General features: G+C 56.4%; 1 protein-coding gene across 2 annotated transcripts in view; it reads right to left on the bottom strand.

Annotated features, from left to right (window-relative positions):
* The window catches only part of MYH9 (myosin heavy chain 9), a gene marked incomplete at both ends in the record, with an annotated part of 50,736 nt that overhangs the window by 14,119 nt on the left and 10,410 nt on the right, over positions 1–26,207 (bottom strand). The window contains 20 exons of one of the 2 annotated variants that reach the window (XM_084255180.1): positions 12–218; positions 586–717; positions 1,542–1,650; positions 2,315–2,475; positions 3,074–3,143; positions 4,145–4,266; positions 4,524–4,717; positions 6,482–6,544; positions 6,944–7,058; positions 7,853–8,026; positions 9,265–9,438; positions 10,350–10,502; positions 11,873–11,991; positions 12,365–12,460; positions 13,309–13,452; positions 13,830–13,928; positions 14,457–14,520; positions 15,083–15,175; positions 19,059–19,152; positions 19,962–19,989. In XM_084255180.1, coding sequence (XP_084111306.1) covers positions 12–218; positions 586–717; positions 1,542–1,650; positions 2,315–2,475; positions 3,074–3,143; positions 4,145–4,266; positions 4,524–4,717; positions 6,482–6,544; positions 6,944–7,058; positions 7,853–8,026; positions 9,265–9,438; positions 10,350–10,502; positions 11,873–11,991; positions 12,365–12,460; positions 13,309–13,452; positions 13,830–13,928; positions 14,457–14,520; positions 15,083–15,175; positions 19,059–19,152; positions 19,962–19,989 — 2,411 coding nt within the window. The remainder of the gene's footprint in view (positions 1–11; positions 219–585; positions 718–1,541; positions 1,651–2,314; positions 2,476–3,073; positions 3,144–4,144; positions 4,267–4,523; positions 4,718–6,481; positions 6,545–6,943; positions 7,059–7,852; positions 8,027–9,264; positions 9,439–10,349; positions 10,503–11,872; positions 11,992–12,364; positions 12,461–13,308; positions 13,453–13,829; positions 13,929–14,456; positions 14,521–15,082; positions 15,176–19,058; positions 19,153–19,961; positions 19,990–26,207) is intronic. The other variant, XM_084255181.1, reaches the window with a different exon arrangement.

The following is a 26,207-nucleotide window of genomic DNA, read 5'->3' as shown; positions in this document are numbered from 1 at the left end:
CAGCAGGTTACCTGGATGTTCTGCTGCATCTTCTTCTTTTCCGCCTGCAGGTGCTGGCAGCGCTCCTCCTCCTCCTCCACCCTGGCCTCAAGGTCATGGCAAATCTCCTCCAGCTCCTGCTTCTTGGCGGTCAGGCGGGCTCGGAGCTCCTCGGCCTCAGCACATAGTTCTGTTTCCGCCTGGAGCTGCTCCTGCAGCTGCATCTTCTCCGCCATGAGCTGCAAAAAGACACGTGAAAAATGCAACCTTCTCAAGCCACTCAGGACAGACGCCGCGGAGCTCAGCTTCGGAGGGAGAGGCCCGAGCCGTCTCGAGAGCGCGGAGGCTCCCAGGCCCTTTGGCAACACGTCAGCCATCCATCACCCTGCTGCGTGGGCTGTGCGCCACGACCTCTGGGAAGCAGGGTCCAAGAGGTAAGGACTGGCCTTGAATCAGCACTCATGAGCTTTCCATCCCATCGCGTGGCCTCCCCACATCACAAAGCCAGATCAAGCACCCATTATGGCAGTGAAACAGCAACTTGCTCCCAACGGCCTCACCGGCGCTGGCCAGCACGTGGCACACGGGGCGCAGCGCACTACACACCTGGGACTGGAGCGTCTCCATCTCCGTGAGCCTGTTCTCGGCGGCCAGCTGCTTCTCCCGGACCTTCACCAGCTCCTCCTCCTTGGCCATCATCTCCTCCTCCTGCCGGCTCACCTGCAGCAGTGGCTTGACCTAGGCGAGGAGATGGAGGCATCATGCTCAGCTGACGTGCCTGTTCCAGCCAACAGCTGCAAGGCCTTCTTCCCTCACCTCTGGATGGGCAAGGGTAGCTGGGGAGGTGCAAGGGGCACAATTTTCCAGGAATCCAACTGGTGCTGTGTGCCGTGGGCCTCTGACCCATCATTACGTTACAGGAGAACTCCCCCGTGTTTGCACGAGCATTTCACAAGCTGGTGAAACGCATCTTTAGCAACAGTGAAAAGTCAGGAATGAGATGAGCCGGCCCCCGGGAATGGAATGCTGGTTTTTTAAATAATGATGCTTATCGAGGAATTTTAAACGGAAAATGCCAAATACAAGACTGTTTACACAAGTCGCTGCTCAGCGATCAAAGGTGCGTACGGTTTACATGGCGGAGACTGCAAAGGAGTGAAAAGTGGTGACGGGGGAATAAATATGGAAAAGCTGCTCAATATTCATGTTGGCTCAGGACTGAAGGGATTATGGGTATTTTTTCCTTCTTTGTGCTTTTCATTAAATTTTTTGTAATGGCCACAAATAACAAACCACCTTAATAACAGGATTTTTAAAAGGCTAAGGGGCCCATGCAGCCATGGGCAGGATTCCCACCTGCGGCTTCCTGTGCTGCCCGGGAGGGCAGTGCTGAGCAGGGCAGGTCTCGGACTCTGGGGGTTGGTTGCCCTGTGAGCCACACTCACCAGCCAGACCACAGGCCCTGGCAGTGCCCCAGATGGATGCCTTGGCTCACAGTCTAGACCCCCCCAACAGGGCTGCCTGGGCGCACGCAGGGCAGCCGAGGAGCCCCCGGGACCCACCTTTGTGAAGAGCCGCCACCACTGCCAGTTGCGCAGCTTGAGGTAGGCAGCACAGTTCCTCTGCAGGACCTTCATGGCTGTCAGCTGCTGCTGCCGCTTGGCAAAGGCCCTGTGGGGGTGGGACAGCAGGTCAGCACCCAGGGGTGGCAGCAAACCTCTAACCTGACAGCCAGGACCTTGCTCTAGAGAACTTCCTGGGGGATCTGACCCCTGCTGGGGCCATGGGGAGGAGCTCTGCCATCACAGAGGACGCTGAGGCCGTGTCGCCACCACCCGCCTTCCCTAACAGCAAGGGCCTGGGGTGCGAAGGCTGGTGATGACTACAGGCCCCAGGCACGCATGCTCCCGGCCACCATGGCCCTGATGCAGTGAGCCTGTCTCCCACAGGAGCGGCTCCTCCCTCGGGAGCATGGGGGCAATGTGCACAGCAAGGCTCTGGACGTCATCCCCACACAGGACAGCGAGGAATTCTGGTAAGTAGCCACTTTCAGGACAGGCAAAATCAAGCACGCACATGTACGTACACACACACACACACACACACACACACACACACACACACACACCACCCCCCCACCCCCACCCCCCACCAGTCAGTTAAACCTCAGGAATCCAGGAAGCCGGGGAGGGCTGGGGAGCCATGTGGCCTCCCAGGGCCATTGCCTGACTGGCACTCAGAACCAGGCAGAAGTTTCCTAAGTTCCTTCAGCAGCAGGAGAGCTAGGGGCGGGGTTTGGGGCCAGGTCACAGAGGTCATGTCTCTGGGGACTCACTTTCTGGCCAGGTAGCCCCTGCAGCAGGCCTGGAACCCGATGATGACGTCTGTGATCTTGAGGTCCCGCTCCTCCTCCAGGTGGGCCAGCACACCCGCCCGGAAGAAGACCTTACTCTGGCCAATGCGGTACAGGTTATTGTCGAGCTCCAGGGCTTTGATCTAGAGAGAAGGAGACCAGGCCAGTCACCACGGGCCACGGAGCCCAACCCCAGGTAAGGCCGAGACCACGGTCAGTCCCGGGGTGGCAGGTTCTGCTCCTCTGCTGGGCAGCCTCTCACCCAGTGGCAGAAAAAACAGTTTAGAGGACACCAGGCAGAGGGGTGGGTAGGTTCCAGCACAGGGCAGGGCAGCAAGTCAAACTTGCATGGAGATAAGAACCATGGCCTTAGAGGAAGGCCTCCCTCCTTGGCACCTCTCCCCCCTCGGCACACTGCGCTCGCGCTAGGGCAGCCAATCAGGCCCCCCTCCCACCTAGCCAGTGTTGCCCTGAGTTATTGCAGGCCTTGTTCATGCCATGAGCATTTAAATGCCCACCGCTCTGGTCTCCTGCACCCTACCCTGGCCCCCAAAACCATCCCTGACCATTGGGCTGAGCAGGCGGCTGCTCAGCAGGATGGGAGCTGGGGCACTGGAAGGACAGGAGAGCATGGGCACACATAACCCAAAGGGCGCCCCTTGCATCAGGCAGGTACTGGCTGTGTGAGTGCAGCTCAGGCCACGCAGCCACAGGACGGCGAGGACATAAAACATGACTCACCATGAGCACACAGGCCTGCTTCCCGTCCATGAAGCCTTTGGGAATGGAGTTCGGTGTCAGGATCTCGTACCTGTGGAAGAAGAGAAGCCAGGTCAGTGCACCGCTTGCCTCAGCCACATGGCTGGGAGAACACATGGAGCAGGGGCGGCGAGGCTCATCCCAGGGTGAGGCTGAGGTAGAAATCTGCTCACCAAGCTCCCCCAGGAAAGCGAAGACATTGAGCAAATCCCACCCTGCTCATTTCTTAGGCTCAATGACCCAAAAAGGCGTGGTGGGGTCTGTTTCGACTCCTGACTGCTAACTGCCTGGTGTCCATGCCTGTGATTCCAAAGTCCACGCTCATCTCCTCCCTGAGATGCTGCGGGGAACTGCTAACAAACAGGAGGCCGCCAGGTGCATGTGCTGCCTCACACAGCAACCGGCATGGACCATGGTGACTAGGCCAGGAGGGCAGTGTCACTAGCGTCCATCTCTGCAGGCAGGGCAAGTGCTGCAGTGGTCGGCCACTTGTGGAAAGTGCCTGTGTCTTGGGCTGACCATTTTCATATTTTCATCGCCTGCCAACTGTGGCAAGCAGCACCAGCACCCCCAGTCACTGCGAGTGAGCCAACATGATGGCTGGCTCAGTGATAAAAAACAAAAACCTCTTGGGCCTCCCTGGTGGTGCAGCGGTTGAGCGCTGGGTTGCGAAGCTGCCCGCAGCCTCTGCAGCGCCGGTTCGATCCCCGGCTGCTCCCCGGCCACCAGAGGAGGGTCCCACGTGGCGCGCAGAACTCTCCTGCCGCCCGCTGCTCCCCTCAGCAGTGTACTTCGGTCCTTCTGCCTGCTCTGCTCCCCGCTCTGGCTCTGGTGAATCCTCTCACCCTCCCGCGCTTCTGACTGTACCCAGTGCTTGTATAAATAAATAAATAAATCTATTAAAAAAAAAAAAAAAAAAAAAACCTCTTCTCATAAAAAAGAACAGGCGGTGCAGAGAAGGAAAGTGTGAGGGGTGGGCCAGCTCCCCAAAAAGCTGCCTGCTAGGGAGCAGCCCACCCCACCCGGGGCCAGTGGACTCCAGGCCTGGCTCACCTCTGCCGGAACTCCTGGAAGACCACACGGTTGGGGAAGCCCTGGCGGCAGATGCGAATGCCCTCCAGAACGCCATTGCAGCGCAGCTGGTCCAGGACCAGATGGGGATCCAGTTTCCCGGCCTGATGGAGAAAATATAAGCTGTGGCCTTGTTCTGTTACTGGGAACGAGGCGGAAGAGGGTGGGTCCTGGACTTAGGAGAGCAAAGCCTACGGGAGTAGCCGCATCAGCCACAGGTTCTGACAGTGAGTTCCCTGTCCGGGTGGGCAGCAGCTATGGGAAGGTGGTCCCAGAGGGAGCCCAGTTCCAGGGGTGGGGTGGGAGGGGAGGGCCTGCAGAGGATCCTCGTGGGCATGGGACCAGAGCCACGCCGCCTCACCTTCTTCTCGTGGTTGGGGATGATGCAGCGGACGAAGTTAGGGTTGGTGTTCCTGAGAGTGGCCATCAGCTTGCCCAGCTGCTCCTTGTAGAGCTGCCCCACCGTGCGGAACATGCCCTTGCGCGTCTTAAAGGCCCCGGGCAACGCTGTCTCCGACATGCCGGCCACCTGGTCCAGGCCGATGATGCGGTCCACTGCGGAGACCACACGGAGGCACGTAAGCACCAAGCAGGACAAGGAGACAGACACGGGGACAGAAAAGAGCAGAGGCCATGAAACAGCCGCACCCTCCCAGCCCGGAGACTACCGAGGGCTGCAGCCATCTCCAATGCTGAGCCCGGGAAACCATGTGAGCAGCAAGCAGGGAAGGATTTCGAAAGACAGCAAAGCCACGAATGCACTGGTGCACTGGCTAACTCCATGCTCACATCACCTATCTTCAGCCCCCCTGGCAGCGCCTATGCCCAAAGACACACAATAAAGCTAATCTGTACTCTGGAACAGCGAGAGCGCCACTGGTCCAGCTGAGGTTAAAATCTGATTTACAGAATGCACAGTCCTGGCAGCCTCCCTGGTGGCACAAGGGGTTAAGCACCACACTATGAAGCAATCCGCAGCCTCTGTAGCACGAGTACGATCCCCGGCTAGCCAGGGAGCAACCCACATGGCGCAGCAGACCTCTCCTGACTCACCCGCTGCTCCCCTCAGCAGTGTATTTCAGTCTGCCTGCCTGTTCTGTTCCTCACTCTGTCTCTGGTGAGTCCTCTCACCCCCGCACTTCTGGCCTGTACCCCAGCTCTTGTATGCATAAATATATCTTAAAAAAAAAAAATGCATGGTCCTGTGGTCCCAGTTGGGACAAAATAAATCTGCATCCTGAATTCACAATGACCTTGACTTCAGAGCAAGGGGCTGAGGGCCAGGCAGCAGGAGCCTGAAAGCTGCTCTGCCGCTGTCCGCAGGACTCTTGGTACTTCCCTCTCTATCTGGAACACCCCTGCAGAGCTCTCTAAATCAGGGGACCCAAGAAGCACATGGTGGTCTCAGGAGTGCTCTGGACACTAGTACCCAGAGCTCGAGAGTCCCACCATGTCTCCTGTGTCACGGGTCTTGATGATCTAAACCAACCCCACAGAAGTCCATGTCACCACGGTGGCTGCTGCCTGGAGTGCTAAAATGAACTGCTTCTTCCCGGCAGAAACCACCACCACCAAACCCAAGTGGCCAGTGGTTGGAGGCAAGTTCTAAGCAAGAGGCAACATTAAATTTGAAGTTTTCTGCCGCTGGAGGCAAAAGTTAGGAATCCTGCGACAAAGGCTCTTTCTTACTGCTCTGTGACCAAACCACTATTGTTTCTTTGAAGGCAACAAAAATGGACAGCTACTCGAGACAGAAGCCAGGATGAGGATGGAGCCAAAGACCCAGCCGATAACATGAGAGGCCTTTCTGTCCTCGTGCACCATCACCAGGCCTGTTCTGCCAGCTACCAAATGGCTCCGAGCAACGGGTGCTCAAGAAGGCCCCCCGGGTTCCCAAAGGCAGAGCATGCCCCATGGTTCACTGGCGCTGGGTGAGCTTAGGTCCTCCCTTGTGGGCCCAGCTGAACACTCGCACAAATACCCACACACATCAGGGGCACAGACAGGCAGCGTGCACACAGCCACAGTTCATGCATCACTTGCAGCCAACCCAACAGTACAATGCCACCTTCACAAGCTGCAGCAACAAAGGGAACAATTTTAGACAATTTCTCTCTCCTTTTAACACCTCTAACAGGACATCCCCAAATATCCAAACGCCTGATTAGCTACTGGAGACCTGTGATGGGCAGGATGGGGAGGAGGCTGCCCACAGCTCAGGCCAGACAGGCAGGAGGAGCCAGGGGGTAAGGAAGGCGGCAGAAGCGCTTGTGCCAGGCCTGGATGCACCACACACAGATGCCACGCGGGGCCAGTCACCTGGTTCTAGGTGGAGAATGGGAAAGCGCTGATAGAAATAGGCTCTCTGTGTGCTCTGCATCTCTGCAACAGAGAGGTTAGAGCAAAACCCAGGCAGAGGGAAGGGAAACTGATAGAAACAGTGAGGAAGAGCAGGTCCAGAGTCACTAAGGAAAAGGCAGAGATGCAGCGAGGCGCGGGCGGGCACCTGCCTGGCCAAACTGGGGCGGGCTCACAAGCCCGAGTGGAAGCCTCCGCTGTCCACGCTGGCAAAGCCGTGCAGCACTGCCCAGAGTGGGCTGCACCCTCCTGGCCAGAGGCGGCCAGGCTCCTAGGAGCTACAGTGGCCAGAGGCCACTCAGAGACTACCCAGGCCTGCGTGGGGCGTAGACACACCCCTTGTTTTGTAGCTCAGCCACATTAAAGGTGGGAGAAGGCTTGGAACAGTCCCAGGGAGCCAGGGGCAGAGGACAAAGGGCGTACCATCCTTCCAGAGCTCCGAGACGAACTTGTCAGAGGACTGGTGCAGGAGAGTGGCAATGTTGTCGTTCAGAGGGTCCATGTTCTTCATCAGCCACTCGTCGGCCTTGTAATCCACCTGCAAGAGTCAGAGGCCAAGTGGCAGACTGCCCGGAGCACAGCGCTCACGGCCTCACTGGGGCCGTGCCGCCCCGCACAGGAGAGCCTCTGGCCCCACGCCCATCCCTAAGAAGGAAATGATGGGTGGCCAGGGCCACGGGGTACCAGATTATTTTATCTTTCTTGAAACATGATCTGCGCTGTTCAGCGTAAGAGCACAAGGCTACAGACTACATGAACACCCAGCCTCAGGGATAGATGTCTCGTTGCAGCTACACTTACAATACTGTTTTAACTTTTTATTTTTTAGGCAATATGAACATAAAGAAAAGTCCTCAAACATACCCAAAATATTATATCCTTTTTAGTGATGTGGAAAGTGATTTTCGCTTTTTCTTTGCCCTTGCAGGATATGAGGGCCAGAAGCCTGCCCGGGAGCACACGCCTATGTGGAGCTCTGCCCAAACTGATTCAAGACACGTGGTCCTCTACTGTGGGACACCCCCACTTTCCAGATGAGGACGTCAAGATTCAGAGAGGTTAAGTAACTGGTCCAAAGTCACACAGCTGATGAATGGCAGAGCTCTAATTCAAACTCCAGAGCCTGTATCTGTATCTTTGGCATCTAACGACAATACCTCAAGAACATTACAACAACTCGTAACAATCCTTATGGGATTGCTGGAAGCTTCTGAAAAACTTCACTGGTTGAGAATTCAGGACAGGGCTGCCCAGCCCGTGGTCTCAGCGTGAATGGTGTCCACCTTTCCCAGGAAGGCCCAGCAGGCACCTGCCCAGGTGTGCACTCCTCACCTTGCCAGCATAGTGCATGATGCAGAAATCAGCTTTGTCCTTCAGCTGCTTGGGCTTTTGGAACTTGGGGTGAGTACCCTGCTCCTGCACCACCTTTTCCACGAAGCTCTTGTCGGTGGCTTTGGGGAACCAGCACTCCTCATCTAGCAGGGCCAAGATGCCAGGGGGGCCTGCCTGGAGGAAGCAGAGCATGCACAGGTGAGTGTGACCACGTGGGACCCCCCACCCCCTGAAAAAAGACAAAGCTGTTTTCAGAACCCCCAGGACCTCACCAGAAGGTGGGCAATGCTGTCCCCAGCAGGGGAAAGAAGCCCCCTTACCGAAAGCACACCATTTCAGAGTCCTGGTTTAAAAAGAAATCTCAGGGCTCTAGGCTGTACCGCCAGCCCCAACCCAACAACCTGCCTCGGGGGTTCCCCAACAGTGGGGGTCACCGGCCAGGCTGGATGAACTGTCCAGATCCTCAGGACAGGCTGCCGGCACCAGGTGCCCCCGTCCCTGCCTCTGGAGTCACTCTGGGACGGCGTCCCACCCCCCGTGTCTGCACAACGCCGTGTGGGCTGTGACACTCGGGAGGCCTCTGCAGGAAAAGAAGGCCCAGAGCCCCAGCCGCCTCCCAGACAGTGCGTTTAGAAGACAAGAAAGCAGGTTCGGGCACTGCGGGCAGACTGGCCCGTGAGACCTGCAGCCGCGCGGGCTCTCTAGCTGATTTGGGAAAAATTGACTCGTCATATTTCATGTCAGAGGACTGCGCGTCGTGGCAAGCACGGTAAAAAGCCTGTTGAAATGCACAAACTTCTTCCTAGGTCTCTGCCTGACTAACACATCAGCCAATTCTGGTGCACAGACTCTCGAGCCACTCAGGATGTCGGGAAGACCTGTGTTTATACCTAGTTGAGCTCTGACTAAGAAATAACCCAGAACAGAAACAGCTCAGGCTCTATTAAAGAGCACGCCCCCTCCCCCCGCCAAGCCTAAAGCACAAACAGGCCACCCAAGCGGCGGCTGGCAAGAGGTCAAATATGACCTGATGGTGGAGGGGGCGCTTTCTAGCTGTGGCCATCCCCCAGCTGTTACCTCCTTGGATAGAAACTCCTAGGATCGGACTCTGCAAAGCATGTCTGTTTCTTTTTAAGACAAGCGCTTACTGGGCCACCCCTCAGGTAGATGCTGGCTGGTCTTTTGGGACTGGACACAGGATGCCCAGGCATCAGCCACATCCCCACCTGGTCAGCAACTGGGCGAGGCTCCCAGGTACCAGATGCAGGTTCCGGGGCTTATCCCTGCAGGCGGCACTGACGGGGAGAGGAACTAGACACCCCCGCAACCAACAGGGAGCTGGAGATGCCGAGCAGGTCCCCAGAGGGGACATTCGAGAAGCCAGGTCTGAGGTCAGCAAGCCTGGCTCTTACTGGCTTCTCGATGAGGTCGATGCAGGGCTGCAGGTCCAGCCCGAAGTCAATGAAGTTCCACTCGATGCCCTCACGCTGGTACTCCTCCTGCTCCAGGATGAACATGGTGTGGTTGAAGAGCTGCTGCAGCTTCTCGTTGGTGTAGTTGATGCACAACTGCTCGAAGGAGTTCATCTGCAGAGGGGGAGCAGCATCAGACAGGGCCCCCGGCCTCAAGGTGGGGGCAGGGCATCAGATGGGGCCCAGGAAGGACCTCCTCAGGCACCAGTGCTGGCCCTGCCAGGTACGGACATGGGGGACCTCGCCTCCCCACACCCAGTAGCTGCAGCTGCTCACTTTCTGGTGCCCACGGACCCCTCTAGCAGTCTGATAAAGTCTCTCTCAGAAGAATGTTTTAAAACACATAAAGTGACTAAATTACCAAGGAAAGAAGCTGTGTTGAAATAGAATCACCAAAATACTGTGGCACGGTGCATTGTGCTTCGTGAGCAAGAACGAGCCGTGGGCTTAACAATTTCCAAAATTTTGAGGCAAAGAGGAGAGTAAATGACCCTCTCACATCTTGCAACAACAGCCACGTGCTCTGAAACATCTGGTTCTACTGGTGACGAATCACTAGCCCTGCTAGTGCAACTGTGTCTGTGAAGTGTGCTCAGTCACAATCGAAAAAAGCACACCATTTTCACGAGAGATTAATGAAAAACAGGTCATTTTCCCACACCCAAGGTCACGGTTCCTTGAAAATCTACCGAGGCCCAGGTTAAGAACTGCTGATCTACCTCAACCAGCAGTTCCCCAGAGAAGTCTCTGTGGGCAGGGATGATGCCTTGTCCCAGCGCCCAATAAATATTCGCTGAAGAATATTTCACAGCCAGCACCTGCTCCCTTTTCTCCAGCATCTCTGGTTGGGCATGGGCTGGTTAAGTTTAAAGCACACCCAACCCGATGTCTCCTCCACACAAGGGAAGGACGTGGCCAACTCGGACCACTGTGGGACAGTGGGGTAGGGGCGAGGGGTACTAGGCCAAGGCGAGGGCAGCCAAGAGGCTAAGGGGCAGTGAGGCACGCAAAAGGGGGAGGCTCACATCAAAGATCTCGAAGCCGGCGATGTCCAGGATGCCGATGAAGGAGGCGCCCTGCCTCTTGGTCTTGTCCAGGGCCTTGTTGATGCGCAGCACCAGCCAACGGAACATGCGTTCGTAGGTGGCCTTTGCCAAAGCCTCAATGGCAAAGTCAGCCTGGATGTGCCATGGGGACAGGTGTCAGAAGCAAGGAGACTTCAACCCCTCATATCCTTTGCCCTAGTGACTTCACTTGTGGGGCCCTCCCCAAAGAAACAGCCCCAAAGATGGGGAAATTCATGTACAAATATGTTCACTGCACTGCTATTTATGACGATGGAAAATGAAGCCACCTAGCTATCCAATGAGGACATAGTGAATTCAGCAAAATATGTGCAAAGGCATTTTTTAAAGTAGGGACATATTAAAGAACTTGCAGAAGAAACAATAAGCTGTCTGAGATTTGCTTCAGATAATGCAGCCAGGGTGAGGTCGGGTAAGCCTGGTTATGACTTGGCAGTAATTCTTGAAACACCTGTGTGATGGGCACCTGAGGGCATGACACTATGCCCCACTTTGTTTTGCAAATATTTGAAATGTACCAAAGTAAAAAGCTAGGGTAACACCTAAATTTAAGAGAAAGAAAGAAGGGCCTCCCTGGTGGCACAAGCAGTTAAATCTCAGCGCTATGAAGCTATCCACAGCCACTGCAGCACCAGTTCAATCCCCAGCCAGGGAGCTGACCCACATGGCACAGCAGACCTCTCCTGTCCCGCCCGCTGCTCCCCTCAGCAGTGTATTTCATTAGACCTGCCTGTTCTGCTCCCCACTCTGTCTCTGGTGAATCCTCTTTCCCCTCCCGCCTCCTGCATCTCTGGCCTATACCCCAGCTCTTGTACGCATAAATAAGTAAAACAAATCTTGAATTTTTTTTTAAATAAGGAATTAAAAAACAAAGTTTTGTAGGAAATAAATGCCCCAAAATAATAATTTTTAGAGATGGGAGGAGCACCTAAAAAGCACCCCTTGCCAGGAAAGAAACTAGAAACCACCAACAGGGGGCAGAGTCCTGGCTGGGAGGGACCTAGTTCCTGGGGAGATGGCACAGCTGAGGGGGACTCCAGTACGTCTCACCTCAAGCAGCGAGACAGCAGGTGGTAGAGAAATAGCTGCTTGGCATGGGCCTCAGGGATGGCAGATACCGCCGCCACCACTGCAGCAGAAACACCAAGTTCCTGCTGCTTCAGAACAGGACATGCCTGCGTCCTCACCCACCGATCAGCTAAACATCCTCTGGAGGCAGAGGCCCAAGGCAGCCCCAGGAGGCCCACAGAAGCTGGTCCTTCCCAGGGGAGGGGACTTGAGTTCATCAGTAGGCTTGAGAGGCCAGCCTCCACGGGGAGGGGTGCGGTGGTGGGTAAGCCCACCCACTCCCCGAGCTACTGCGGGACTGAGAGAAGCACATGCACGTGCCAGCACAGAGGTGGCTGAGCGGGTCTCCAGCTGCCCGCTGCAGCGCCCTCGCCAGGAGGGGCTGGAGAACGTACCTGTTCTTTAGTCTGCGCCTTCTGGACATAATCCCGCCCCACCTTGATGCGCGGGGTGAGGATTCCTCTGGTGAAATCAGTCACGTTGATACCCAAGAGGTGGGACACTTTCTGGGCGGCTAATATTTTTCAGAGTAAGGAGAGAAAGGATAAAAAGTCTTAATTAAACCCAAGAGAGCCAGTCCCTCTGCTTGAGCTGGGCGTGGAGGAAGAGGCTGCAGTGGTAACGGAGCTGCCAGGATGACTGGATCCGGGCCCTTCCTCAACAGGGCACGAGGAATGACTCCTTGGGGGGTGGGGTTGGAGGGCAGCATCGGTCCCTCCCTCTGCACAGCCCAGACCCATCCTCCAAGTGTGCCAGTGGATTTAACCCAAAAGCAGGACCAAGAGGTAGCAGCCCTCCCAGGGTTGGGGGACAGAACCCCACACACCCAAGAAGGGCAGACCTGCAAGCCTGCTCCTGAGTGCCACCTGCTGCCGGGCAGCCATTACCTGTGTTGTCGGGCATGGACGCCTGGTCGGTGTTGCGCTCCTTCTTGAAGGCGATGTTGCCGAGCTGGAGGACCCCCGAGATGACCCGCAGCAAGCCTTCGGACGCAATCAAAGGAAGCTCAGAACCAGACAGGGGTTGGAACAAGTGCCCGAGTAGAGCTGGTCACTGCCCTGGGGCCTTGAGGCAAGACAAGCCAAGGCGGGCACCAGGCCTGGGTCCAAGAGCACACAGTGGGCCCTCCTGGCCTGTACAGTGAAGCTGGCTCTCCAGCACCCCCAGCAGCCCTCAGTTCAGATACCCCCAATGCTCCTGGATCTAGCCCACGGACACGCCTCTAGCTAGGAACCCTCTGCCTGTTTTCATAAATAAAGTTTTATTCAAACACAGCCCTGCCCATGCACGACGTATTGTCTGAGTGATGCTGGCCCTCCCACTCTCCCTCAACACTCTGTCCCCAGAGTAGGAACAGCTAGAGAAGGGGGTGCTCTCTCCCATCCCCCATCTCTGAAAAATATTGCCTCAAGGCCCACTTCATCACCCTCTCTCTGGGGAAGGAAGGACAGGCAGGCTCCCCCCTGCTATTCTGGGCTTCCCCAGTGGTAAGAGCACAGCCCTGGTCCCCTCCACTCTCCTGAGGGAGTACTTCTCTTTGAGCAAATGGTAAGGACAGCAGTGCAAGGACCCAGGACCCCGGGCAGGTAAGCACTGTCCTCTGCTGCCCTCTCTGTAAATGCTTGTGTCACACAGGTACGAATAAGCCTGGAACTCACACTGGAGGTGCCATCTCCCACACACAAGGTCTTCCTTCAGCCCCCACAGGGCTCCCCAAGAGTCAGACCTAACGGGAAGCGCCGCCCCCCACCTCCCCAGATGCCCAATGCCCCCGAGGACATGGCAACCAGCCTCCCGCCTCCCCTCCCCACCCACAGGCAGGCCAGGGTACCTATCTGCTCCTCTTCCGGGATCCCCATGATTCTCATGGCCTCCATGGTCTCCTGGAACAGGTCCTTATCCTGCTGCCCAGGGATGGTGACGTGCCCATTGGACAGGAAGCGGTATTTGTTGTACGGCTCCAACAGGAGATCGGCTGTGGGGGGAGGGCAAAGGCAGGTGTCAGAGAGGTGTTGACACAGAGGCTTAGGTCAAGAGCAAACCTCAAAGGTCAGGGGGTGCAGAAAGTCCCCGTAAGCCCCCTGGGAACTATGGAGCAAGCGGGCATGCTGACTTCCTCAGCGTGGGGCACGACCACGCATGGGCAGTCCTGAGAGTCCCAGGCCCTGGGTTTGCAGCTGTGCCTGAGACCAGCCTGGCTCTTCTCTGGTGGGGTCAGAAAGAGAAGGCCAAGCCCTTTCCTGCAGGCTTTCCCGCTTCTCCCCAACCTGGGGCTAAAGTTTTCAATTCCCACCGGGAGTGGGTGGCCTGGTAGCGACACCCACATATTGGGTTGCCGGGCCCACTACTCACTCTTCAGGTGCTCTCCAGCCCCAGACAAGAGATAGTAGAAGATGTGGAAGGTCCGTTCATCCTTGGCCTGGCGGATGGCACGAGATTTCTCCAAAAGATCTTTGCCAACATTGAGGAATTGTACAGCCAGAGCGATGGCCACCCCTTCCTTCTCTATCAAAGGCAACTGCCTTTCAGTGCAGAAAGATTGGCACAAAACAGCAGGACCCAACCAAAGCAGACTACGTTGGTTCTGCCCTTCAAGGGGTGCCATTTGTCCAAACAGCAGCCCTCACACGTGGGAGCCTTTTCTGTCTCAAGGGCCTGCTTTTCTCGAGAGTAGAGAGCAGAGCACTCCAGCCAAGGAGGATGTAATACTCCCACGCAAGCGCCAGTCCTCTGGGAACCACCCCGGGTCACCTTCACTGGCTCCCTCCTGTTCTAAGCTTCATCGAGCTGGAGAAAAGCCTGGCTCTGAGAGGGCTTTTCAGGAGCCCATCCTGGTGCTCTACCTCAGGCCACAGGTAAGGGGTCACGACAGGCTTTCCAGGAGAAACTGCCAGAATCAGGAAGCAGCACCTTCTTTGTCAAGGTCAGTTCCCCACCCATCCCAGACCCAGGACTTAATAGGAGCAACCAAAAGGATACAAGTCTCAATATTGGCTCCAACGATGTAGCCATTGACATCAAAGTTGATGCGAATGAATTTGCCCTAAGGAAAGAGACAGATGAAGAAATCAGAGGTGAGTGCTTCAGGACCTACTTCCAGCTGGAACAGCCTGAAGGGAGAAAGCCAAGGGACTGTGCCTATGTAGATACCGCCAGGGGTCCTGCACCCGCACCCAGGCTGCACGGGGTTGCAGGACTTAGGAGCACACACGCCACCAAAAGCCCAGAGCAGGAAGCTCCGCTGGTGCCCAAGTTCCTCCACAGAGAGGAAGGAGGGAAGCTGGCTATCTGGAAGTTTCCTCATGGGGTTCTTTGCAACTGCTACTGGCAGCAGCAGGACAATCTGAGGACCAGCAGGTAACACTCCCCACCCCCCAGCTTCTTGCCACCTTTAGTGACAGCAGTTGAAGTAGCTACTTATACTGGCTCCCACGAGCCACAGTACCACGTGGACGCAGCTTATCCATGCAACAGGACCACGAAGCACATTTGAACACACCTCACTTTGGGGGTGGAAGTACCCAGAGGGCAGGCACCCACTACGTGCCAAAGCCCTGGTGGGAGCCTCTCCCCTGCAAGCGGGGGCTGGTGGTACCACTACTCACAAAGCGAGAGGAGTTGTCATTCTTCACAGTCTTGGCGTTCCCAAAGGCCTCCAGGATGGGGTTGGCCTGCAGCAGCTGCCGCTCCAGCTCACCCTGTAAAGAACCCAGGGGTGCAGTGAAGGCCAGGCAGCGGCTGGGGCTGCCAAACCAGCTCCACGAGGCAGAGAGGACCGCGGCAGCGCCGGTCTATACACCGAACATGCCAAAGGCTTCTGGATGAGCCCCGGGGTGCACCTGGCCAGCCCGGCCTGGTCCCTATGGCAGTTGAGCAATCTTCCTGCCAGGCCTCTGGAAGCCTTGGCTGGTTTGAATTTGCTTCCCTGGACTGACCGACCAGCAGCCCTTGACTGGGAAAACGGCAAGCACAACAGCTCCTCGGACCTGGACTGGGTCCAAACCACCCTGCAGGGGGTGCTAGAAGCAGCACATGAACCAAGAGACACGGAGACCATTTCCACCCTGGGACAGGGCCCTTCCCCAGTCCGCAGGCCTCCCTCTGCCCTCCTGGCCTCTAATCCCCCTCGGCGTTTTCATCAGAAATCAGACTTGATGAAATCTGAACCAAGTCCACAAGGCACAAGCTCGCGTCACCCAGGGCCTAATGGGCGGGCCCTGCATTTCCCCTGCTGGCAGTCCTGCCACGCCCCAAACCTGCTCCCCACATGTCAGGTACGCAGCGTGGGGTCAGCACGGCCGCTGTGGGTTCTGGACTGTCAGGAAACCTACTGTGGCCTCTCAATGCTTTGCAATAACAAAATGCAATGTGTAGACCGTCTTATCCCTGGATCCCCGGACACTCTGGGGAGGCGAGGCCAAGCAGCGCCATTCCACAGAAGAGGAAACTGAGGTTGAGGGAGGACAGTGACCTGCCGAGGTCGTCCAGCCACCCACCAGCAAAGCGAGAACCAGATGCCAACTATATACCCAACACCCGTGGGTCACTGCTGTGACTCCCACGCGGCGCTTGCCCTCACTTGGGGCGCTGACCTCTTGGTCAGATCGACTTTGGAATCAGCCGCCTAACTGAACACTGGCCTGGTTCACCTCAGTACGCGGGTACCCTGGGGAGGAACAGCATCGCCAGGCCAGGCAGCCTTCGTATTTACTAGCCAGGCTGGCATCGAGCCAGGACTTTACGGGAATAACGCTGCCGTGACTGATGAAAAGGAAAGTGCTGGCGGCAGCAGCTCCCGGGAGAGCCGTGCGTACAGCTTCCAGGCACACCTGCCACCGAGACCCGGGCCAACACCGGGAGGCTCTGGAGCCTGGGGAGCCGGCTGGGAGGCCCATGGAGACCAGAAGGGGTCAAAGACCCTGCTGCTCCCGGGCTGGGTCTCGTTTCCAGACCTCACAGATAAGTGAAGCAGGGTCAATGGCGCCGGGTCAAGGGGCAGGGCTCAACCCACAGGCAGGTTCTCCGCAGGCCCCTGGGCGGCCACCCACAGGCGCGGGCCTTTTAGGAAGTCAGCCGCGGCAGCCCGTGGAGCCAGATTTGGATGTGTGCTGCCCCACACCCTCCCGACGCTCCTCCCAAAGCTCAGGCCAGGCTGCCAGGCTGGCTGTGCCACTCCCGTTCCTGTTCCCGTTCCCGCAGACATATGGGAGCGTGGCCCAGACCAGGGTGCCTCTGCCCAGCGTGTGGCCAAGCTAAGGCCTCTGTCAGAGGCCCACCCAAGGGTGTAGAAGCCCAGTGCGGACTCCAGGCCTGTGCCCAGCTCCCCACTGACACGCTGGTGATGGCTAACCAACGAGCTTTTCTTTATTGATGCTTCATTGCACACAGCAGGGACTCTTTTATTTTTTTTTTAAATTTGCCTCGCATGAAATGATGCAGTAGGTACTAGAGGCAACAGAGCTCACAGATTTGGAATTACCCATCCAGCTTCTGAAGGGCTTCACTGGGTAGTGTTTCTGAACAAAAGGCAGAGGGAGGAAGAGGGGTGAAGGTCATGATTAAAATACAGAAGTCCACCGGGATAGTCCTCACCCAAACCATGTTTTCCACCTTGCAGCCCTGGCGGGACCCTGGCCTGCCCACAACAGGAACACCTTAGGGGGAAGTCTTGGGGTGAGCACCTGGCCAACGGCAAGGCCGAGACAGGCCCCAGAACACAAAAGTGCACACCACGTTCAAGAGGATCTCGTGCCCCAGCTGTGCTGGAAAATCACTCTATAGCTGCAAACCAGAAAATCTACGAAACTGGTCAATAGCCTTTAAAACGGAGGGTCTAGGGTCTCCCCTGGTGGCGCAGCAGTTGAGCGCTGGACTGCGAGGCTGCCCGCAGCCTCTGCAGCGCCGATTCGTTCCCCAGCTGCCGGTGAGGGTCCCACAAAAAAAAAAAAAAAAAAAAAAGGTAAGGTCTAAACAGCAATTAGAAGCCAGAGGCAAACCTGGAGTCAGGGACACATGGCGGTCTGAAGAAGAGGGTGCGGCAAGTTCACAGCCCCCCAACATGCCAAGTCTTGGCTGTCCCCCTCTGCAGCCAGAGCCCCAAACAAAAGGCACACGGGCCTGTTACTGCTCTGTGGTTCCGATCCCATCCTCTAGGGTGGGGACCCCAAGGTCACCCTCCAAGGCCAGCACATACTAGGCATTCAATAAATAGTTGGGAAATGAAATTTACTGCAAATGCAGAGATGGAAAACCACAGTCAGAGAACTCCTAACCTCACAGCTCCGTTTTAAAAATGGGCCTCCTAAAAAGAATGGAAAATGAGGGGGAGGGGGAGCAAAAGAAACATTATTAGTTTCTAAATATAACTCCTAACGCCCCGTGGAAAAAGATTCGGAATGTCTTGAGCAGTTTGGCACATGAAAAGTTACTTTTGGTTTGATTCCAGAAGACTGTACTCATTAGGACGTTCTGCAGGGCACACCCAGATCTGCATGCAGAGAGACACACACCGCTACTTACTTACAGACGCTCATGGCACCTCACTATGGGGGAGCCACCAGACTTAGGTTTCACAGGGAAATTTAACAAGAGTGTGTGCTTGAAAGAAGGAGAGCGCAACACACGGCATGCTTAAGACCAGACACCCCCAACTCTGTGAAGCCCCACAGGGGCCATCCAGGCACTGCTCCCGAGCAGCACAGTGGTAGCTGTCAGGGGGTGGCCATCCCCACCCAGCCTAGAACACGGAGTGTGCGGCGCTCCAGGAGAGCAGACCCCATCCCACTGTGCCTCATGCACAGGGAATTCTGGGCACAACCCGGGTTTCCAGAACAGCCAGGCGATGAGGTCCAGACCCATTCTGCAGGAGCTGTCATTTCAGAGTGCACAGGTGGTCACCGTGTGTCACACCCCAAGGCAGTCAGTGCGCCGCCCTATGAGGACAGACAGTTCTAGCCGCAGAAAGTGACAATGGTGTGTGGAGTGAAAAGCTGCTTAGAAAAAACTATGTAGTTCGAGGGCACACGATGGGCAGAACACGCATTCCCGGTGCAGAACGTGCAGTAAACGTGCGGCTCACCTAGAGAGGAGGCTGCTGAGTTCGACCATAATCCATCAAGAAGGAGAGGGAAAAAAAGGGAAGTGAGATGACTTTCCGAGCCCATCCTCTCTGTGCGGGGCCTGCCCACCCAGAGGCGTCTCAACAGCAGGGAACGAGAGCCCAGGTTCAAGCGCACGTCTGCCCAAGACCTCCGAGTCTCCACCAACTTTTTGAGAGAGAGCCCAGTCCCGGAACCTCTCCTCCAACCTCAGCGGTGGAGGTGCACAGTGATAAGGTGCAAAGGCCAGGACTGTGGCTACGCTAACCCCTGTAGGTTTCCAGTTTCCATAGCAACTTAGAAAGTTAGGTAGGAGGCCATGGGAGAAACGGGCCTGCTCCAAGGCCGCCACGCTACAGCTCAGTGCAGCGGGCCCAGGCTCTGCCTTCTTCCCCCAAGTGCTCACTGCAAATCGGACCGTGATAGCTAGATGCTGCTCCTCGGCAAAATCAGGCGCTGCCGTGGGGGCCGGGGGGGCACTCACCTGGTCCTTCTTGCTCTTGTGTGAGGAGGCCACGTGAGCCAGATACTGAATGACTTTCTTGGTGTTCTCAGTCTTGCCAGCTCCAGACTCGCCCCTGCCAAGAGAACCACGGGAGACCTCAGGAGTGAGGCGGCCGAATCCGTGACCCCCGCAGCCCCCTCCCCACTGCATGTTCCCCCACCCACTGCTCTGTCAGGTGCCAGCGAGAACCCAACTCTGAGTAGCAGCAAAGGGGACAGTCAGATAGATGCTCTGTCTGGAATCCTCATCGAGCTATTTCCCAGGGCCCTCCAGAGGCCTGACAAAAGCAAACTGATGGCCACTGCCTGCCCGGTCACTTGGCAGTCTCTGCCTCCAAATGTTTTAGGAATCCACTGGAAGCAGCTGTTGACTTAGGGGTCAGAGGCACTAATACATGTTCCTTCAAAACTCTGCTTGAAGGAATGCTCTGTACCATTAACTCCCTCCACAAGGGGGTTTAATTATCTCCTTGGTAAATCCAGAGGCTGAGGGTGAGCGGCCCCATGTCTACTTGAACCCAGGTGAAGAAAGCTACCATCCCGAGCCAGGAAGAATGAGCTCCGGAGGGGCCCATCAGTTCCCGGCTGCACTTTGTTGAGAAGACTCGCTTTTCCTCTCTGGTGTAACACCCCCCTCCCCGCCCCAGCATCCGCCCACCGGCTCCTTTGAGGAAGGAGATTAAATCTTTGGCCAAGCAATAAAGCTCATCTGTGCTGTGGGGCCAGTGAGCGGCACGTTCCCTTAAGTCCTGTCCCTTGGGGAAGGGGCAGGAGGTTTCAATTGGGAATGGAACGCACCAACCTAGGCTTGGGTAGGAGTCCCCAAGAATAAGGACAGATTAGGGGTGACACAGCCCCCTCCCCCCCAGACAGAAACACTTACGTGCACAAAATGGACTGGTCCTCTCGGTCTGAAACAAAGGAGACATCAGATCAATTCCCACACATAGGAAAGTCTCCCCCTCTGGCCTCCAAAAAGAGCTGCCCATGTCCCAATGTCTTGGAGCAGAAAGTCCCGAAGGCTGCCCATGAGCCCACCCAGCTGGCCAGCACAGGCTGACCCCACGCCACACTCCCAGGCCGGGCATTCCTAGCTGGCAGTGCCCCTGGGCAGCTGTCCCAGCTCCAGGAGCTAACTGCCCACCCTCATTGCCCTCCCCAACCCTACAAACCAGAAATGGTTCTCGCCCCCAACTCCAAGAAAGCCAATTCATGGAAAGCTACTAACTTCCCGGCAAGACTGTTTAAAAAAGAGAGGTAACACATGAGATGGGCGAGAGTGGCCCCTGTCACAGGGAGCGCCGCTGGGCTGCCGACTTACTCCCCACTGTGCGGGCCCTGAGGCGGGGTGGGAGCACTGTGGAAGGGAAAGAGGACTATGTGAGGAGGGGGAGCCCCGGCGGAGGTGGGAGCACCAGTTCAAGGAGCACTGACGACTACCAGTGTCGGACGTTGGCCGCGCATCTGAGGACGTGGAATCTGAGGAGGTGGGACACGCGGAAACAGCGCCGACAACATGTGCGGGATTTGGATCAGGGTATAAACCAATATCAACAATTCAAGGGGTACCCCCTCTCTGGTCTCAACGCAGGGACACAAGGCACAGCTGGACTGGCCTCCCAAAAAAGCTGTATCAGCAAAAAGTTGTCACTAAGCAAATCAGTAACTTCAAAGACAGACAGACTTGGGGTTTAAGGCGCTGCCGGCCCTCTCAGCTCCCAGAAGATAAGGCTCTGCAGAGATAAAACTTAACCTAACAGCCCTCCTTGTCTGCCTCAAGGCACAGACAGCATCACACAGATCCATTAACCAGACATCCGCCCGAACTTTCTCATTAAAAACTCTTGAAAAGGTAAAATGTTTTCCTTGCAGGCTGTGTAAAATTCTCACCATGAGGCGCGGAATTTGACAGCTTTCCCAGAGCTATGAGGAGGCTAATCCCGGCCTGGCCTCGAGTCCTCAGTCTTGATTCTTTAAGAAACACACTTTTAAACCAACCCCTTTTCCCGGGATGCCAAAGGACAACTGGGAATCAAATTTCTAGGGGGACTCTGCCTGGGCCCCTAGTCCCACACTGCTCAGGGCCCACTGCAGCGGCTGGCAGCAGGGTCCTGCACAGGGCACAACCGTGGTGACCGGAGGGACATACTCGCTGACCCCACCTGCCCATCAGGGCCCTGCAAGAAGGGCACCAGGACTGATGCAGGGTTCAGGGTGGATTTAGCTGCTCCACAGCTGCAGACTCCATGCCACGAGATCGCCTGCCTCTTCATGAGGTGAGCCTACGCAGCCTGACCTCGGCAGCCGGCACACGGGGCCAGGCTCCCTATCACCTCCTCTCCCGTCTGCAGGTCACACAGGAAGGAAGGTGGAGTCCACGCAAAGAAACGGAAACCCAAAACCCATATCCAACACAACGGCCAGCTGCCCGCCTTCCAGTCCTCTTAGAAATAACAGGGTAGGGTGTGGTCACTCACAGTCACACCCACACACCCCCACTGCCTGCTCCCCCCAGCAGCACAGCGATCAGAGTAGAGCCCTAGAGAAGTGACCTTGTCCTCCCCACATGCCGCTGTGCCACAAAGCAGGGCCTTCAAGGCTGCGCAGCAAGGACCGAAGTGGAGCCAATGGCAGAGTCTGGATGAGACAGCGGGAAGCAGGCGGTGGGGGGGAGGCTGGGAAGACATGGCTGGTATCTGATAAGGGCCTGGAACGAGCACTGCTGTGCTCCTGCCAGGACAGGGCCACCTCCCCCTGCATCGCCTGGGCCGGCCCAGCTGCAGGCATGTTTAGTCACGGTTCCACACAGGGCAAGCGTGTACCTGCACCACTGGCAAGTTGGAGGCAGCGGCCACGCTACCATAAAAGGAAACACTCCCAGCCCCTCCAAAGGAATGGCTCCCCGGGGCCATCCGGGCCCTGTCCCGGGATGGCTGGAATTCCTCTAATTGTGTGAGGAGGAGTCAGATGCTGAGCTGCTGAACAACAGGAAGCAGAGCCCCCGACACGCGTGTGTGCACACGCATGCATAAGGACACGAGTGCACACGCACACCAGCAGGCCCCCATGATATGTGAACACAGGTGTGCATGCAGGTGCATGTGCAGAGACACACACACAGGCGCACGCACACGTCGAACACCAGCTCCAGACGCAAAGTGGCCTCACTTCCGTCCACTCCACCACCCCGGCTCCTCCTCTCCTCAGTCCTTTCGAAAACCTCTCATTCCTGAAGCCGACTGGACTGATTTTTCAGTGGCTCTGTCTGCCCCTGATTTTTCATTTTATACTTTAAAGAAACCTTAATTTGCTTTCCCACAGCACTCATTTGAACAAATGCTTTTGGAGATGATAACTCATGGGGGCAGGGAGCGTTCTCATTTCCTCACTCTTGTTCCCCCAACTTGGAGTCCCAAATCCAAGTGACACCAATAAACGACACCAAGGCCCTTATGTCCGGAGAGTTCTTTCCAGTTCTCACAGTAGGCTTGGGTCTGTGGTCTCACACTCACCGCAGGCGGCGGATGAGCAATACGTGCTCCTGAGCACACAACACCTCTCCTGGCTGGAAGGGTGGCCGGGATTCTCAGTCACTAACAACCTCCCCACCTGACTCAGTTTACTTGCCAGGCCCCAGTGTACCTGGCAGGGACACCCTTCCCGTAACACTCACTGCGTAAGCCCCTCCCCACACCATCATCCTCTTACAGGACGTGGACACTCTCGAGTCCAGCACAATCTCTTTGTTTTGATTCAAGTCCTTATTTAGGCCTATATGGACTGAGGGCACATTTGAAAACGCCCTTCCTTCCTCCACACCAGCGAAGACAACCAGACAGGAACCCTGCAGCCCCAACCAGGGGAGTGCCCAGCCACACAAGTCAGCCCTGTTCTGGGAATCTGGCCGTCTTCGTGGGGGAGGGGAGGAGGAAGACAAGATCCGACTCTCTGTGGTGGTTCTCAACTCTTCACAGCAGCAGCAGCCCTTCCTCAGATAAAAGCTCCCCAGATCCCCAGCAGGAAGAACAGGAGATAGAACGGGGCTGCTTGGGCAGTGAGTCTGAGGTACACGTCAGAGCAGTCAGGGGACGGACACGGCTTCAAGGTCCAGGCCCCGGCTCGCGCTCCTCTGAGTCACACTGCCAGGCCCCTGGCCCTCTGGAGAGTTGGGGAGCTGGGCCTAGTGGGCAGGCCCAGCTGAGGACTGAATGAAGTCCTCATTCATGCTGAGGACTGAATGAAGCAGGTGCGGGAAGCCCACAGCACTTCTCCGCCCTTGGCATCTCCACTCGCCACTGCAGACCTTTCTCAGATCGACAGCGAGAAAGGTTTTAGGTTACATCTTCGGTGCAGAGTCCATTCCCTCCTCATTTTATTCTAAACCCAAAATGCCCAAAGGCCTTCCCAAGCTGATGCAGGTGGCCAACGCAGACAGGTGCTGTGCCAGGCTGAGGGCCCTGGGTCATAGGAGTCGGGGGAGCTGACTGCAGGTATTTACCCCAGGTATAGACTGATGCTGGGGGCCTTACACCTCACTTCCTCTGTTAGAACAGTTGCCGATTCTTGTCCATAAAAGGCCACGCAGCTCACACAGTGGTGACATCAGCCCCACAGGAAGTATGGCGGGTAGAGAACTGCCGCTCACCAGCAGCCGCTGCCCAGCTGACTCACTGCAGCGAAGGTTGCAGCAGAGCTGCTCCCCAGGGTGCCTGGCACAGAGCCCTGCCCCCAGAACCAGTCCCCAGGGCAAACAGACCTCTTGAAAACTGACAGAGAAATGGCTAGGGCCAAAACAAGGAGGCAGTTTCAGAAGGGAAACAGGCGTCTGCGGCAGGGGATGGTCTGGTGAGCTTTCCATCAGTAAGGGTCTCTCAGGAAAGGACGAAGCAGACCCCTGGAGCAGTCACCATGGGAACCCTGCTCCATATGGCCTGGGGCAGGAAGCCCAGGCGGCCTGGAGCAGACACCGAGACTCCAGAGTTACTTCTCCGGAGACTTTCTCGGGGTCTTAAAGGGTCACACACAGAGCACTCCTCCAAGTATGAACAGTGGAGAGATCTGTGGGCGCAAGCTCAGAAGCTGGGGTCTGGAGTAATCCATCACCGTTCAGAGTTAGGATACCAAATCCCGGGAACTCAGTGACTGGATCAAAGGCACACATGCCAGCCAGAACCCAGGCCTTTCGATGCCCAGGTCTTCTCCAAAAAAAGCTGCATAGTACAGGGCACTCTGTGTCACCAGCAGTCCTGCCTTGCCACCCCCACACACCAGGTGCCAACTCTTATGTCCAGTGAGCTCTGCGCCATCCTCTCCAAAGCTGGCCCGATCCATGAGCTTGGGTAACAAGTGCCTGGGGAGCCCATGGAGAGGTGAGAAGCAGGTGCAAACCATGCTTCCTGTTGGCAGGGGCGGCCCAACCTCCAAGATGCAGTGTCACAGCCTGGCAGCCCACCTGCCCAGCCGCTACCGGTTCCCTAGGACACCGCAAGGTGGCTGGCGCTGTACTTTCATTCAAGGCACAAAGGTAGGCCCCAACCAAGAAGACACTTAGTAGGCAGCTATCCAGGCTGAGCCAGCTGAACTTGGTCCTGGTGCCTTCACCCACAGCTCCTGCAGGTAGGGCCATGGTTTGAATCCTATAGAGAAGGCCCTAGTCCCCAGGAGGCAGAAAACGGACAGCCCTCCCCAAGCACCCTAGATAATAAGAAAGCAGCCCCAGGGACTATTCTTAGCTTTCATTATGTCAGACCAAGTGCACCTCCAAACAAGCCCTCTCTTGGCCAAAGGGGAAACAGCAGCTCACCCAGTGAGCTCCCAGCACACAGGCTGACCTGCTGGAGGCCACCGGGGGTAGTTAATCTACCCGTCTCGAGGGTGGGGCTCTGACAGGTTTGTCAGGCTGGAGGGAAATTCAAAGTCACATGTAGGAGCTGAGTCTGAACACTTCGAGGGACCTCAGATAAGGTCTGCCCTCGGGAAAAAAGCAGTAGGCACCTGACAGAGTTCCGTGTAGAAGACCCAGCCTCACTTCACGTTTCTGCAGAGGGCTGGGCTCTCAGGAGGGAGGACAGCAGGGAGGGACAACAGGACAAAAAGGGAACAAGATGGACACCTCCAAGCCAAGCTCAGGACAAAGTTGGTGCCAAGTCGGAGCACAGATCGTCCTGCCAGGAAAACACCAGGAACATCGATGTGACCACGTGAGTAGTAAAGCCCCTAGGGACGCTTCCCGAGAAGCTGGATCTCAGGTCACCTAGAAGCAGCAATCCAACACCGCGAAAGGTGTGCTGGCAGCATTCGGGCCACAACTGGCTCCCGGGGCGTGGCTTCCCTCCTGGGCTGGCAGCTCAGGCCTCTCCTTACTATACGTGAACCAGCTCAGTGGAGAGGCAAGGCCTCCACCAGGAGCCATGATGCCCGGTGGGAATGCCATCCTCAGCGCCAGTCAGCACTGTGCGTTTGCCAGAGGAACACCACAGTCCTCCGAGCTCATTGCAAAGGTCGGCACTGGGCCAGCAGCCTTGGTCAGGGCTCAAGAAAGGCATTTCATTGAAGCCACTCACAGAGTCCTAACGTTTCTCCCTGAAAGCTTTCGGCTCTCTTATCTCTACTTAGTTTCAGGGAGTTATTTTTGTTCTCATCTGAGAGCTTAATTCCAGAAATCAGGCAGGTGAGGGGGAGGCAAGCCTTCGGCACTAACACATTGAAACCAGCCCTGCTGGAGTCTGGGAGCCAGAAGGGAGAGCCAGAAGAGCAGGCTGGTGCACAGCAGGCACCAGGCAGCCAGAGAGGCCCTGGCAGGGGAGGAAGCACATAGCAGCTCGGCTCGTACAGACTTGACAGGTGAGATTTGTTGTTTATTTGGGGGGACAATGGGATAGTCAGAGACAGAAATGATCAAGTTTTCAACTACCCCCCCCCAAAGTTTCAGCTTCCAAGAAGGCACTTTCTTATCTCCCACCTCAGTGGGTCCAGAGCAAAGCTCGGTGGCCCTGCCGGGTATGATTAAAAATGAAACAGAAAAGCAAGCCTAAAGCTGGGTGATTGAAAACTATCCCTTAGCCACAGATTCCAATTCTAAAAAGTGTGTTTTATAGAAATGAGACTGACAGGCATGGAGGCTTGGCCA

The sequence above is a fragment of the Talpa europaea genome (assembly GCF_964194135.1).
Source record: "Talpa europaea genome assembly, chromosome: 15".
Lineage (NCBI taxonomy): Eukaryota > Metazoa > Chordata > Mammalia > Eulipotyphla > Talpidae > Talpa > Talpa europaea.
The sequence above is the reverse complement of the archived record's forward strand: the minus strand, read 5'-3'. Positions and strand labels throughout refer to the sequence as shown.